The 14478-nt window shown below is 38.0% G+C and overlaps 1 protein-coding gene across 4 annotated transcripts in view; it reads right to left on the bottom strand.

The window, feature by feature from the left end:
* Positions 1-14478, bottom strand: part of LOC139730823 (CDC42 small effector protein 2-like) — a 37978-nt gene that overhangs the window by 6347 nt on the left and 17153 nt on the right. For 2 of the 4 annotated variants that reach the window (XM_071641693.1, XM_071641694.1), the window contains exons 2-4: positions 12904-13009; positions 5528-5632; positions 3-344 (exon numbers count right to left, since the gene is read on the bottom strand). In XM_071641693.1, the coding sequence (XP_071497794.1) occupies positions 204-344; positions 5528-5632; positions 12904-12963 (306 nt within the window). In that variant the 5' untranslated portion in view covers positions 12964-13009 and the 3' untranslated portion in view covers positions 3-203. Of the gene's footprint in view, positions 1-2; positions 345-5527; positions 5633-12903; positions 13010-14478 lie in introns of those variants that run through there. The other 2 variants (XM_071641696.1, XM_071641695.1) reach the window with 2 other exon arrangements.

Below are 14478 nucleotides of genomic sequence, written 5' to 3'. Positions count from 1 at the left end.
CTTCATCTAGGCAGCAACCTTGGCTTTGCATGTTACATTGTTTTATTGACATAATAAAGAATGTTGATCTGCTACCTCGGTACTCATAGCTACAATGATACCACTGTTGTTATCACGCTTCCTTTTATCACTATCATTATCTTTTATGTCAAGAATTGCAATAAAGTTGCATTTAATAGTACAGTGTTCCTTTTGTTTGTTCTTCAAACCATCAGCAACACATCTGCATCGTGGATGTCTTTCGTACCTGGTCTCTGGACATCTATTAGTTTCCTGTCGACTGTCACGGCCGATAAGTGTTCGTAGCCCCCTTTTGAAGACATTTGAACTTGTATTGAGTTTAGCTGCACACGGAGAGAAAATAAAGAAGAAGAATGGGATTAACAAAAATATAGTATGAAACAGAAACATGCAATATATATTTACACTTCCTGAAAGACAAGACAATGATACATGAGTGGGCAGGAAGTAAAATAGCATCACAAGCCTTTAAAGACTAGGAACATTCACAAAGAGAAAATTCACCGAGGAGATAGGGTTTTGGTGAACTATCATCATCAATTAATATTGCTATTGAACTATTATATTATAGATCATATATTATTATTATTATTATTATATCTCATTTATTATGAATTATTATTATCACTGCCTTAAAGGCAGTGACATCAAACACATTGGGAGCAGCGGGTGAAAAATAAAGAATTTTGTTACCATTTTAGCATCAGTAAATCATACTTTTGTAAAGCCTTGTGCCTCAATTAGCCCTCATGGCAATCTCACAATGATGATCTACAAAGGCCGCATCTAAGCATTTATACCACTGTACTGTCTACTCGTCTGCTTTCCATTTCACATAGACGCTTTGCATAAAATATAAACAGAAACTCAACATTTCTAAACTCAATAGGAATTGACTCTAGTTTGGATGACGCGCAGTGAGGACAATCCCTTGAGGTCAACCCCAAGCTATTAAGTACAGAGACGAATTTCTCTGAGTTAATTGTGAAACTTGGTGTTTCGTGAACAAGATGTGCCTGGAGTTTTGCACTGGCGAGTGATGTCATGGTCATGTGACCACCATGACTCGTTGGGCGTCCTCCCTGGACGCAAGGTTTCAATGGCTCATCAAAAGTCATGTGACCACAATGCCTTTGGTATCATCCATCACATCACTGCTCAAATATTCATTGTTGAGTCTTTTACTTTCTTTCACTGCAGTCATGAATTCAAGAATAGTTCCACCTGTTGAGTACAGCATTATCTTTTGATTCATTCTGTTGCACACATGAATTTTAGTTTAATGTTTTAATGTACAACAGTATGTCATATTGTTTTAAAAAAAATGACTGTATTTCATTCATGATATGTTCAGTGCAGAAAACTCTGATGAAATCTGATTTAGAATTTAAATTTGAATTTGGATTTGTACTCCACAAATCATGGCAACTCAAGCTTTCAATATTCCAGTGTGTGTAGAAAAAACTGCAAGTCATGGTGTGAGTTAATGAGTATCGAGTTTCTCCAAGTTTTTTCTAAAATATCAAAGATACACACTTGAGACAACAAAGTATCATGCCTACAATCCATGCAAAACAATTGAGGAAAAAAAAAAATTCTTTCGTTCTCAAGTTTTCGTCAATCACATTGACTGATAATCTCTAGGCAGCATATGTATTTTACGCAGAAACTCAAGCTGGGAAATGACACGGCTCTCACTCCTTGTCACAGACTGACACATGTCGCTCGCTCCTCACCACCGCGACAAAATTCTGATTTTCCGTGACAAATTTCAAGAGCGGGAAGTGGAAGTATGCGTGGCAGGTGCACTGCTGAATGAATACACCTCACCCCTGATCTTTCCCACTTCCTCCTTCAACTCCCCTTTCCTTCCCATCTCACTCACCCCCCCCCCCCCACCATTTCAACCCCATCCCTACCCCCAACCCAACCCCAACCCCCACCTGGACGCAAAATCCTCATCGTCATGTGTGTGACTGAAACCGCACTGCAGTGACTTAGCATGACAGTTATACATTAGGCGCAGAAAAAAAAGAGGGAAAAAACATCTGAAAGTGAAATAAGAAATAGCATCCCTGCAGTAACATCATGCCACGTGTACATCTGAAATCTGAAAGAGGCTCATCATGTACATGTGATAATGAGAAGCAAAAGGGAATTACTCCAATAGATTACACAATATGATGTTCACACCCTTCCTCAACCCCCTCAGACCCAGAGTCTTTAAAGCTAAGTCATAGTTCTCAGAAGGGCTTAAAGTTAATCTTCTTCCATTTGGACACTGCTTGCAACATACTGAAAGGATCTACTGAGAAACTTGTCTGGCTGAAATGATTTGTCAGAATAAAGAGTTGATTTTCGAGTATTTTGAGATTAAACATGAAAAACCATTTCAGTGGCAGTACAACTTTCATTCTTGATTTCCTGATTTCTTATGGTTATGTGTCCATTGTAAAGCAAAAATTACCAGTTTCTGCATGACAGTACCTTTAAAGTTACCCTGCTATTGCACATAATATCGATAGTCTGACCTAAGGGTGTGTGACAGGATTTATCAAAACACATTACATGTACTTATTGGGTTCAAGTTGTTGTAAACAGTCGCAGCGGACGACTATAATTAACTCCCCCGAAACCCACGAAACGTTTTGAATTTTCAACCGTCACCGAGGCAGTGCGAATCGGGCGTTCTCATTTTCACCAAAATTTCACCTTCTCATATCTCCGCTATACATTGACCAAAATCGCTCAAACTTTCAGTATCAATGCAAAATCATGATTTCTATCTACATACGAAAAATCACGAGAAACGATCAAGGATTTTTAAAGTTATTCAATATTTCATGTTTCTCTGTCTCGGAAAACTACCGTCCGATTATTTCCAGACACATCTGGACGCACCACTTAATATTCATGAAACTTGACATACATATTCATAAGACATGTGCGGACGTAAATGTAGCCCTGTTCGCTTTGCCGAAGACCTATTTTTGAAGTTACAAGTGAAAATAAATGAGGTATCTTGTCAGAAATCTTGGAGCAGCAAACCAGAATAATGACGTCATATTCTAAGAAAAACTGATTTGCGCTTGCGCAATGAATGAACTTTCCCATGCTGCTTCGATCCAGCGAGCTGATTGGTCGATGCATTGCAGCGTACTGTTACTGTGCGATGCGAGGTGGCTGCTGCGGATGCCTAGTAAACTGCACATGCATGCTATGAGAGTAGGACGCGGTGTGTCGATAAGTACAATGTACAGCAGTGTGCTGGGGACCTCGCTATACCTCAAAGACAAGCACTTACGTTATCAGAACTGTCCTATTAAAAAGAATATAGCAAAAATTTGAATATATATTCGGCTATGATACCATTTATGCAGTTGCAAATTATTGACAATGGATTATTCGGACTTAACGCAGATTTTACTGCACTATAGTAAGTAACATTACAACTACGAATTCCCGGTACGAGTTACGATCAGAGTACAGCAGTGCCGTACGGCACTGAAGTACAGGTGACGTTAGAGCGACAAAGATGTGGGTACGTGGGACTGTACCCTGTCTTCCCGTATGCGAATGACTATGAAATTTCGTGCTCGGAACGAAGGTATAGAAAGTGCACCACTTTTGATTATTTCCAGACATATCCGGACGCATGACTTCTCGAATGTGATATTTTAGAATTCCGGAAAGAAATACATACTTAGTAACATACTTGAAAGTTTTTTGTTGTTCACGAAGTCAAAATGTGAAATTTTAGCAACGATTTCTGACAATTATTTTCCGTTTTGAAAGTGAAGTTATGCCCCATTTTGGATTATTTTCTCGTCGTTATTTAAAAAAGTTAACATAATGGTAGGTTAAAATAAGGTTTTTACTTTTCATAACCGTTTGAATTATCAAAAAATATGAATAAATAGTAAAGTTACGGCAGTTTTGCTGCGACACTTTCCTAGCGGTTTTCGTGCGAAACGTGTTCATTCAAGAGGAAAGCGAGGTCAGGTCAAAATGAAAACAGTGAGTTAATTGCACCCGTCCGCTGTGACTGTAAAGGCAAACCACTATTGTCTCTTCAATACACAATCTGAAAGTAGAATGAAAACTACTGCTCAGCAGATGTGATTTTTATATTTCTTAAAATCATCACTGTAACTATATGTGTGGAGTCCCACCATGTGAGCATTTTGCCTGGTTATGTGCACTTCTGCTGAAACTGAAACAAGATGGCGTGTGGCAACATTACCGTATGTCCCCCAAAACTTACAACGGGACCCTATGCAATGAAAACTTTAAAAATAGTGAATCAATCCAAACACAATTTCAGAGTATGAAAGTATAACTTATTACCCACATCTTACAGAAAACTCCATCCTTGCTTCAGTGGTCAAAGAGAAACAAGGATTTTTGTAGAGCATGTCAGGAATCTCTTCCCTCCAAGTTCTGTCCATATTGTGTTCACACGTGAATCTCATGCAGTTCCAAGAGCACATAAGTGCTAAATAAAACTTGAAGAATAGATCCATGACATGCTTATACTTATGTTACATATATATTCTTAGACCCTGATATAGGATTCAGACAGTTTAATCATATTGAAAGTTATCAATGTAGAAATCTGATTGTAATTTTTTGGGGGGACATACTATACATATAATACAAATATGTGACAAACTCACAGGTGTGCCTACAGCTTATTGGTGCTGATATTTGACAGTAAGTTCATTTTTCTGTTTTGGTTTTTTTTTTTAAATATAGTTTTGGGGTATATACAACTTATATCTAATGGAGAAAAATATTAGAGAGTAAATCCTGTATTTTGACATCTACTCTTGGCTAAAATGACACAAGTGTTTGAGATGAAGTGGTTTGTCACAACTGTCTTGTTTTATCTTTAAAATTATAAAAAGCATGTTATGTGTCACATATCTACCAGCATCTTTTAGTAGAGTAGTGCAGGCTCTCTTCATATCTATCATGAGACCAGTACACAAAATTTGATGTAAACCTCACGGCTTGTTGTAAGTAGCACAGTTAAGAGCATCGGGCAAAGTGTGCCGACTCGTTACACTTGTAAGACAATGATCAGTGCAGCAAAGGAAAAGCAGGTTCAAGGTACAATTCCATCCCACATTCACATTCGACTTTAATACAGTATAGATGGTGTAAAATCAGACAAGTGGAATGCTTGAAGTTTCAACAAAATATTTTGTTTAAAGGTCATAATATATCCCTTTTGCAAATGTTGCAAATTTTTGAATGGTTGAAGAACAAAGTCTCTGAAATCTTGGGGCAATACACCTCAAATTTTTGTTTATAAAGTATTGAATAACTAATAGCATATCAATTGAGAACATGCTCCATTTATGTAATTGATAATAACGGTTAAAATTTTTCAGGAGGTCCAAATGAATTTATTGGAGATCTATAATATTGCTTCCCTCTCCAGCACAAGGAAATTTTCGGTGGTGTCAGTCTGAGGGAAGGCCTGAATTAAAAAAACACTTACATGGTTGCTCTCCGTGCCCGGTGCCATGTCGCCGGATCCTATGTGTCCCGTGTGGGTGAAATTTGTCGGTAGACCGATCATGCTCCTGTCGATCTTTCTCCTCCTCTGCAACAACAAAATTAGAATACTGCAATGAATTATACGACACTTACTGTTCAAAGATTCCAACAAAATTGTGAATCAGCATTTACTTACACATCCAGGTCCTCATCTTTATCAAATCCTTTTCTTCAGGTTTTTACCCACTGAAGAATCTTTTAAGAAAGACCAAGGGATTAATGGCAACTTAACTCTTACAAGAATGGGCTATGCATTCATGATGAAAGCCTTTTAAGAATAATTGCCACATGTATACATACCGTCAGCAATCTTTCAAGTGATTATCATGCTTTTCTATTTACAAGCACTGAAACTCTCATTAGCATGTTACAAACAACTTCATTCTTTTTTTTTGGGGGGGGGGGGGGGGGGGGAGAGGATGACAGGAGATGCATCTGGTTGATCAGAAGTAATGTTGGATGGGGGAAGTTTCCCCAACGAAAAGTCTGAAGAAAACTTTGAGTAAGTAAAGGGAATCCATCGTAGATGCAAATCTACAGGTCTCCATAGCGTATATACAATGTAGCTACGCCTGCATAGACTGCATCTTTCAAAACCAGTACTGTACATGTTATGATGTACTGCCTCCATACACAAGGTTCATTATGCAGCACTCACTGCGTGAGGCACACTAAAAACTGATATTCTCCATAATCAACAAAGTTTAGGCCAAAAAAGAATGATTTATACATATGTCACCAAGCATTTAAATGTGATACTTGTTATCACAGCTATAACAATTAACACAGGAAACAAAGCAAAACTTTAAATTGTGGCTTGCGAAGTATGGCTCTCACAATTTAGCATAATGAACACTATTTCAATCCAGTGAATGGGCATTAGCCCCATAGTTCATGGGTAGTACAATGGATGTCTTCTGACAGAGATAAGTGACATACTAATGTACAAGTGTATCATGTATGACTCTATCAAGAGAAATCACGGACACGAGTATCACAATCGACTATTTACAAAGTTCTTGGTATTCAGTCACCAAAGAGCATACAGAGTTATAAGGAATAGTCTGCACTGCGTGTTTGTTTTGTTCTTATACCACTACATGTAGAGACCTACCCACACATACACACACACACACACACACACACACACACACACACACACACACACACACACACACACACACAGTCTCAAAAAGTTACTGAGTCTGAAAGTCTCACGCCAGTATCAGCCACACCCATTGTCCCCACTATTCTTCTACTGTGTAAACGTGCCATCATATACAGCATGAGGTATTATTGTCTGCCTGTTCTGAAAACTTTCAGGGATTTTCTGTCGATTCAGTCAGTCATCAACAAACCATTAGGACAGTGCTATGATGTACAATCTTAGTGATGCTTTTTCACAGTAACAATTGTGAAATGTGAGGGCAATTTGGAAAGGTGCAGTGTGATCTGGCAAGTGTCAAAGAGGTTTTATGCACATGAACTTGACCTATTGTATATGAGTGCATTACTCACATGAATCACGCATGTACACATTACTTCTCAGCATTACAAGTATGGAGAGATTATTGTCCACTCCGCTTCAGCTCAACCTATTATTCTGTTTTCATATTTACTCATACTCAATTCTTTTTTTAAATTTAGCAGTCTGTCTCCCAGGCATCATATCTTGATGTTTTGTTTTGTTTTGTTTTTTTCTTGGACGCGTTTCCTTGTCATTTATGTTCTGATTACCGAAGCAAGCACAACAGCCATGAAGTCAAGGCAAATTTGTCTGCCCGTCAAGGTTGCGCAAACATGGCCACATATAATGTCAAGCTGCACAGTCTCCAGTATAATTTACCATGTGACATTTTGCCAAGTGCCAGAAGAGTACAGCAATGCTTGGATGCCATACATCTGATATGCTGTCATCACATTTCTCTGTGTCCACAGAGAAAATTTTCAATCAAGTTATTAATCTCACCCAGAGCACATCTTCTGATATATTATATGCTACGGAATGGTCATCGATAGGGGCTTTAAAAGCACAATGTATACAAAGATCAGAGACATTTTATACCAGGAAACTGGCATGACCAGCCAGTACGGATGGCTTTACTCCACTTTATGACCCCTTACAACCTGTATGCATGCAGTATTTGGAAGGTACAAAATACATGGTTTACCTAGACTTTACCAAGTTTACCATGACATGAAAGCATTGCCTAAATGCTATAGAAGATGAATATCAAACTTGTGCATGTAAATTTTCTCTGTACCTCTGTTCCCAAGGGGAAAATGAATACACCGCTTGTGACACAAATATATTTAGTACATAATTTCATCAGAAGAATATTTATGTACTAATTACACATTATACGGCCATGCTGTCATACACTTGTCCAACATACAAGTGTAACTACAGTTAACAACATATTGGCAGTTATGAAGTGGCTGATCTTAATAGACCAAGGTTGCTTTGTTTCACATGACCTTCAAGCAAACTTTTTTTTTGTTGGTTTTTGAATTCTTTTCTTTCTTTTTTTTACTGCTAATATGCCTGGTGAAAAGGGGAATCTTTTAATGGAAATTCAGACAATTTGCAGAGAGATTTTGGAACCTTTTAATAATGAGTCATATGTGTGCAAATGAGCTGTTTAGTCAGGAGGAATAGACACCTCCAATCCTGACTGGTTGGTTGCTGCATGCTTTTTGACCTCTTCAAATTAACGATACAATTTGTATCGGCAAATTGTTAGCAGGAATCTCCCTGACAAGCTAAATGGGAATTGATATAATGATGCACAGTAACCTTTATCCATGCATAATAATGTAGGAATTGCATTGTTTCACATGGGGTGTGTTTTAATTGGACTGCCATTCAAACCTTTGCACAATGTAAAGTTGAAACTTAAAAATACACTGTAGCCGTCTGTGCGCTCTCAGAAAAATGCTGCATTTCACATGCAAGGAAATGTACATGAGCAAGCCTGTACAGTGACACATGAATGCGTACCGTATAATGTATGACACATTATGAAACAGAATGCTTAATACCTGTATGACCATGTAACTACTATCAAATGTACTAATGGGGGGGGGGGGGGGGAGGGGCATTTAGACTTTGCTCTGGGGGTGTTCAGACTTTGTTCTCGGTTGTTCACTCAGCGAATTCATATGTCATACAAAGTCATGGGATTCTGAATGGCTCTGACCTATCAGACCACTTTAGAAGAGTCATAATCAACACTTGGTACAGACTGTGCACATGTCTATGTTCATGAATCATGACACAGGTCATTTAATCAGCCAGTTCATGGTCGAACAGCCATAGCATACTAGCATGTACATGTAGTTTCCATGACAATGCAGCATCAAGAGAATCTGACATGTCCTGAATGATTTGATACATGGTAGAGCTTTCAAAATTTCCATCTTGCATGAGGGTCCCATGATATTTGCTTCTGCGACAATTGTTCTCATGAAATACTTGTATAACAGTCTGCACGCTTAGGCAAACATACATGTACAGTCTACCCACAAACATAACCCTAACCCTAATCCTAATCCTGATCCTCACATCAAACTAATCCAAAATCCCTATCACAACCCTAACTCTAACCCTAAGTCCTTGGAGAAAATAAGACCAGAGCAATAGTCACAGGAGCAAATGTTGTGACACCTGCAGGATGTATACAAGAACAGTTCTGAGTGAAATTCTCCAAAGATTGTAAATGTTGGTTAACCTATACAAGCAGTAGATCAAGATGTATGCCACAAATATATCAGGAAATATAATGGTCTAACATGAGAATGTAAAATTTAGCATGCAGATTTCTACTCCCATGATAATCAGATGCGAGCTCTCATAAAAACTAATAAGTTAACTGTCTACAGACAGCCATTGCTGTCTGCTTACTTGGGGTGACTTGTGGAAGTTAAACCTTTTGTTCTCTTCAGAAACTGGTCAAACCGAAAGAGATCAGACACTTGTGTGGCAACTGTGTCCTATGGAAGTAGAAATTATGTTGAGCTCAGTGTGCACGTGGCACAAACAATGCATCGTCTGGACATAAATCACATCAATTAGAGTATGCCTTTACACAAGTAGTTTCCATGACTGTTAAAAAGAAATATACGGGGTACTTGAAATATCCAAGGCTACAAATCTTTGTATATTCTTGAATGTGCTTCCTTCAGGAAAACATATTGCTTTATTGAAGTATCGACTTTGAACCACTATGAAATAAAAAAGAGCCCCATTAAATGGACGTCATGTCCCATTTCAAGTGGTGAAATTAATAAACAGGTTGTCACAATGTTATCTAATTAAAGTTGAGTCAGATCATCGTTTATTCCAGCCCCAACTCAATGGCAGAGGCTGCACTTTTTTCTTTAAAAAAAAAATCACAAATGTTTGCTTGAACTGGACAGAGAACTGATTACAGTGAAGATGGAAAATTTGCCTCGATTTGTAAAAATAACCTATCTAGTCACAGGAATCACATTTTTGTGGTTTGGTGAGCACTTGATCTTTCCGACAATTCAACTTTTCATTGTTACTGTTTTGTTACGGTTGAGTAAAAACCTTTGTTACTGTTGGGTCCTGTGTTGTTCATATGAATTTTATGTGTTTTGCTTGTGGAATTTTCACGCCTCTCAATTGCTAAATTCAAGACTGATTCTTTAATTGGATATTCAGTCTGAAAGATCAAAATTCCTGCTCCTTTCTCTGAATAGCAAATTTTTGGAAATTGTATTTCTGATTTTGTGCAGTTTCAATTAATTTTACAAGTGCCTTTACCTTTTAACCAATAAAAGATATGCAGTCTATTCAGGGGTGCCATTCTAATGTTAACATCCATAAGACAAATTAATTTATCAAGACAGAGAATTTCTGCACCAACATATCGCCAGGATTCAGTGGGTCACTACTACTGTATGAGCTGTTATTTTTGCAAGGGTTTAATATTCGCAAATTTCACAAATCACAATTGGATCACGAATGCAACATATGAAAATGTTGCGATGCGCTTGGGTAACAAAGCATTTAAGACAGCATCAATGTCAATTTGCGAGAACATCTCGCGAAAATGTTTGTGAACACCTAATTCGTGAAAATATCTCTACGCAAAAATAACAGCTCATACAGTATAAAGCATAGGTCACTTTGAGCTGCTCAAGTCGACACTCGGGAATTAAGAAGTACAGTGTATGTCACAATGCAGAAGACCACAAGGTATTCAGAACCCCCCTTCCATCCTTTATCTCAACTCTCAATGTGTATGTTTTATCACTCCTTGCCTAAGCACACACTTCCTGATGTAATGTGGCCCTTTGGGGAACACAGGAAACAGAAAAGAATCAACAGGGGAATTGGAAAGTATACACACAGCACCAACGCTAATGTCATTTCCTTTAACGCTATTTGATAGAGTATGAGACATATGGCATTTTATACACTTGCACATGAATGACTATAGAAAGAATTAAATGTAATTGACCTAATTAATCAATCTATAATTGATATAGAGTGTATGACAAGTGGGTAATTCCCCTGGCACTCGCAATTGCAACACAATGGAAGAATATGATACGGCATAGAAAGTATTGATGTGCGATATCGCATGGTTATAGAGGATGAAGTCAAAAAGTGGGTTGCTGTTACGACAGACCACACCTACGCAGCTGAATGATAGTTGCTACTGCAACACATAATATGGGTTACAGATTTTGGTTGTGCATGCAAATCAAAGAGTCAAGTGCTCTTTCATAATGCTGGAAAAGTGAATTTTTGTGGAATTTTCTTTATATTTTCTTTATATTGTTGTCCACACATATGTCATAACATCTAGTAGTCTCCTCATCCAGCGGTTCCAACACCAAAACTTTAAAAATTCATAACTTATGCATCGACTGTACGATTTTCCTCAAACTTTCACTGATGTGTTCTACTAATGTTGCTGCTTTCACTCAATCCACATTGCTCTTCGGGTTTGGGCTCCCTTTAAGAAAGGATAGTGATTGTTTTTATCCTTTTCTAAGGGGGGGGGGGAGGGGTGGGGGAGTTACATGATATTTACTCATATTAGATGAAACAATTGGAATCAAAGTGATGAATTGTAGTGAACATACTTCTTTTAGATAATAGACAGATGTTAAAGAATGGCATATCAAAGTGATTGAATGTTTCTTATCTGTAGTTGTGAGGTTGCAGAGGTTACTTTAGAATATGAGATGTGTTTTCAAGCTGCCAGTTTCTCCCATTTTCTCCCAATCAATGTCCTAGTCTTCTTTCAGGACTATTCATAGCCTATCAATTATTTCTTAGCTTTTTAACTTCTCATTTCTTAATTCTTTACTTTGATACTCCTCGGTGAAAACTGATCAGAGACACCTGTACAGCATATATTGGACATGAAGACTTTTAAACTACCAGGGCACTACTTGTGCAATACCAGTGTTTCTTTGTGAACTTTACAGTTTAGCAAGCTTACAGTAAGACATTGCCAATGTGACTGTAAATAAAGTGTAATAGATGAAGTCAAGAGCATGCTTGGATGGCTACAGGTGTTATTAGCGTGCCAATAGCAGCTTTCTGATTTTTCTTGTCGATGCCAATGCATCAGACGTGATTACGACGTGCTGAAAGCCTCTGCGCCTGCATCACCGCTTCTTCGTCCTGCTCTGCCTGAATCGAAACTTTGAATTCACATAGAATTGCCTTGCTGATCTCGGCCAGCCAATTTGGGGGGGGGGGGGGGTGGGCCTGCCTGAAGTGACGCGAGCACGAATCTTTCAACATGACATCACAGACTCATTGGCAAGTTGTTTGCAACAGCCGTCTTCATTTATGGCTGAGCACAGTAATGAAAATTTATGTTTGTGTGTCGTCCAAAAATACGACCTGCCAACCAGCAGCAGTATACTTCTGTTTTGTTTTGTTGTTGTCGTTGTAGCTGCTGCTGTTTTTCTACTCGTAGAGGAAGCGTCAACTAATTTCGTAACTACAATATTGTACCTGTATGTCAGTCCGCATGCAGATGAAATGGCAGCAGCTTATTTGCAAATTGACACAAAACAGGCTAGCAGACCAGGGCCCTGTTTTATGAAGAATTAAAATTGATTATGTAGTTGATTTCAACTGTAAGTCTATGGCAGCCTGTGTGGTAAGGAAATTTAGAATCGATTTTATCTTTAGATAGAACGGGGCCCAACTTTCATTTTTGTATGTGCTTATAATGCTGCTGATTCTGCTGCTGATTGCTTGTTAAATACATGTATTGTACGTGACAGCATGCAAAAAGAGGAGCAAATATGACGGACACTTACCGGAGGGGGCTGCTCGGGTATACAGCAGGTGAAACACACCAACATGTCACTCATGGTCATCAGGGCTCCCGTCGTGATGGTCGTCTGGCTCCCGGTCGTGTCCTGGCTATGGCAAATACCAAACATCGAAATATCAAACGTTAACCAGATGTAGAAAGATTGCTGGTCACTGTTGATGATGATGATGATGATGATGATGAAACAGCATTTATATAGCGCCATCTATCTGTAGAAACATTCAAAGGCACCCGACTCCCACATACACATCATTCACAAAGTTGCTGGAAAAGATAAGTCTTCAGTTCAGACTTGAAGGTATTGAGATTCCGAAACGGGACTACCGTCAACCTTGCCCACAGTAGCAAGTCGACTCCAAAGGGATAGCAAAAATAATCTATTGATTTGCCTGTAAGTCTGACTTACACAACAAAATTATAACATGATTATATCCATCGGAGGCAGAATTTTTCCTTGACTTGATACCAGTATCCAATTATTTGACTTGTGCGAGGTCAACTTAGGCTGGCTGTATTTACCAGTAAGTATCACCACAGTACTTAAAGAGTATTTTATAAGTGTCACTGGTGGTATTGAAGGTATTGTTTACCATTGGGAGCAGTGATTTTAAAAATGTTCGAGTTATCACATGTGATGCATACATGTATGTGTAGGTCAGTTGTATTACAAAACATCCTACCATATAAAAATTTTGCAATAAAGCCTAAAATATAAGAAGATACCACTATTTTTTTCTTACTAAACCATAACTGTTGACGGTTTAGTCGAGAAACAATTTTTTTTATAAACTACTGTTCACATTTTGCATATTCAACAATACTTAACATTGATTATAACGATTAAAACTTTTACATTGGTTGTTTCTATCCCTAACTCACATATTAGAACTATTTTGAAGCACTAAGAGCTGGGTCTTTGTTTCATCTGCAAATGGTAAATAATGCCTTTAAAGTGCAATTCTAAACACCTCTGTCAATCAGAAATCACTTTAAAGCTACAGCTTTTTGTACATCCCTTCATAGCTTTAACGAAATCTTGGCCCATTCAGGCACGACACAACGCTTTTTTTTTTTTTTTTTTTTTTTTTTTACAGACAAAGCAACTCAGACTGTAGTCAACTAGACTTGAACAAAGTGCACACTATTACACTGTACGGGAAGTGAAGCTTGTAACATGGCATTGAGGTTTTCAATGGAGGTTGTGTAGCATATCCCGTGCGTCACGCCCACTTAATTTGTGCAGCAAGCAGGAAAGGATGGTCAATATACATGTAATGCCAACAACTGTAAATGCACTGAAAACATTACTAGTACCACGTCAATTGCTGTCATACAGTGCAGTCATTTCAAGAGGAAAGCTTTTATCCCTACAATAGTCACAAATTGTTATTAATACTGATACTGGTATTTTCATCAATAAAAAATAAAGCTGTATTCACAATCATGAAATGGATAATGACTGAAATGGACAATGAACCACAAAGTTAAGTGATGTATCAATCATCAAAGACTTCATTTTCATCTATTCATTTGATCCAATAATAAAGAATACATTCTC

The sequence above is a fragment of the Diadema antillarum genome, unplaced genomic scaffold, assembly GCF_040938485.1.
Source record: "Diadema antillarum isolate AM-2024a unplaced genomic scaffold, OU_Dant_1.0 seq00000338_RagTag, whole genome shotgun sequence".
Lineage (NCBI taxonomy): Eukaryota > Metazoa > Echinodermata > Echinoidea > Diadematoida > Diadematidae > Diadema > Diadema antillarum.
This window is presented reverse-complemented; position numbering and strand designations above follow the sequence as displayed.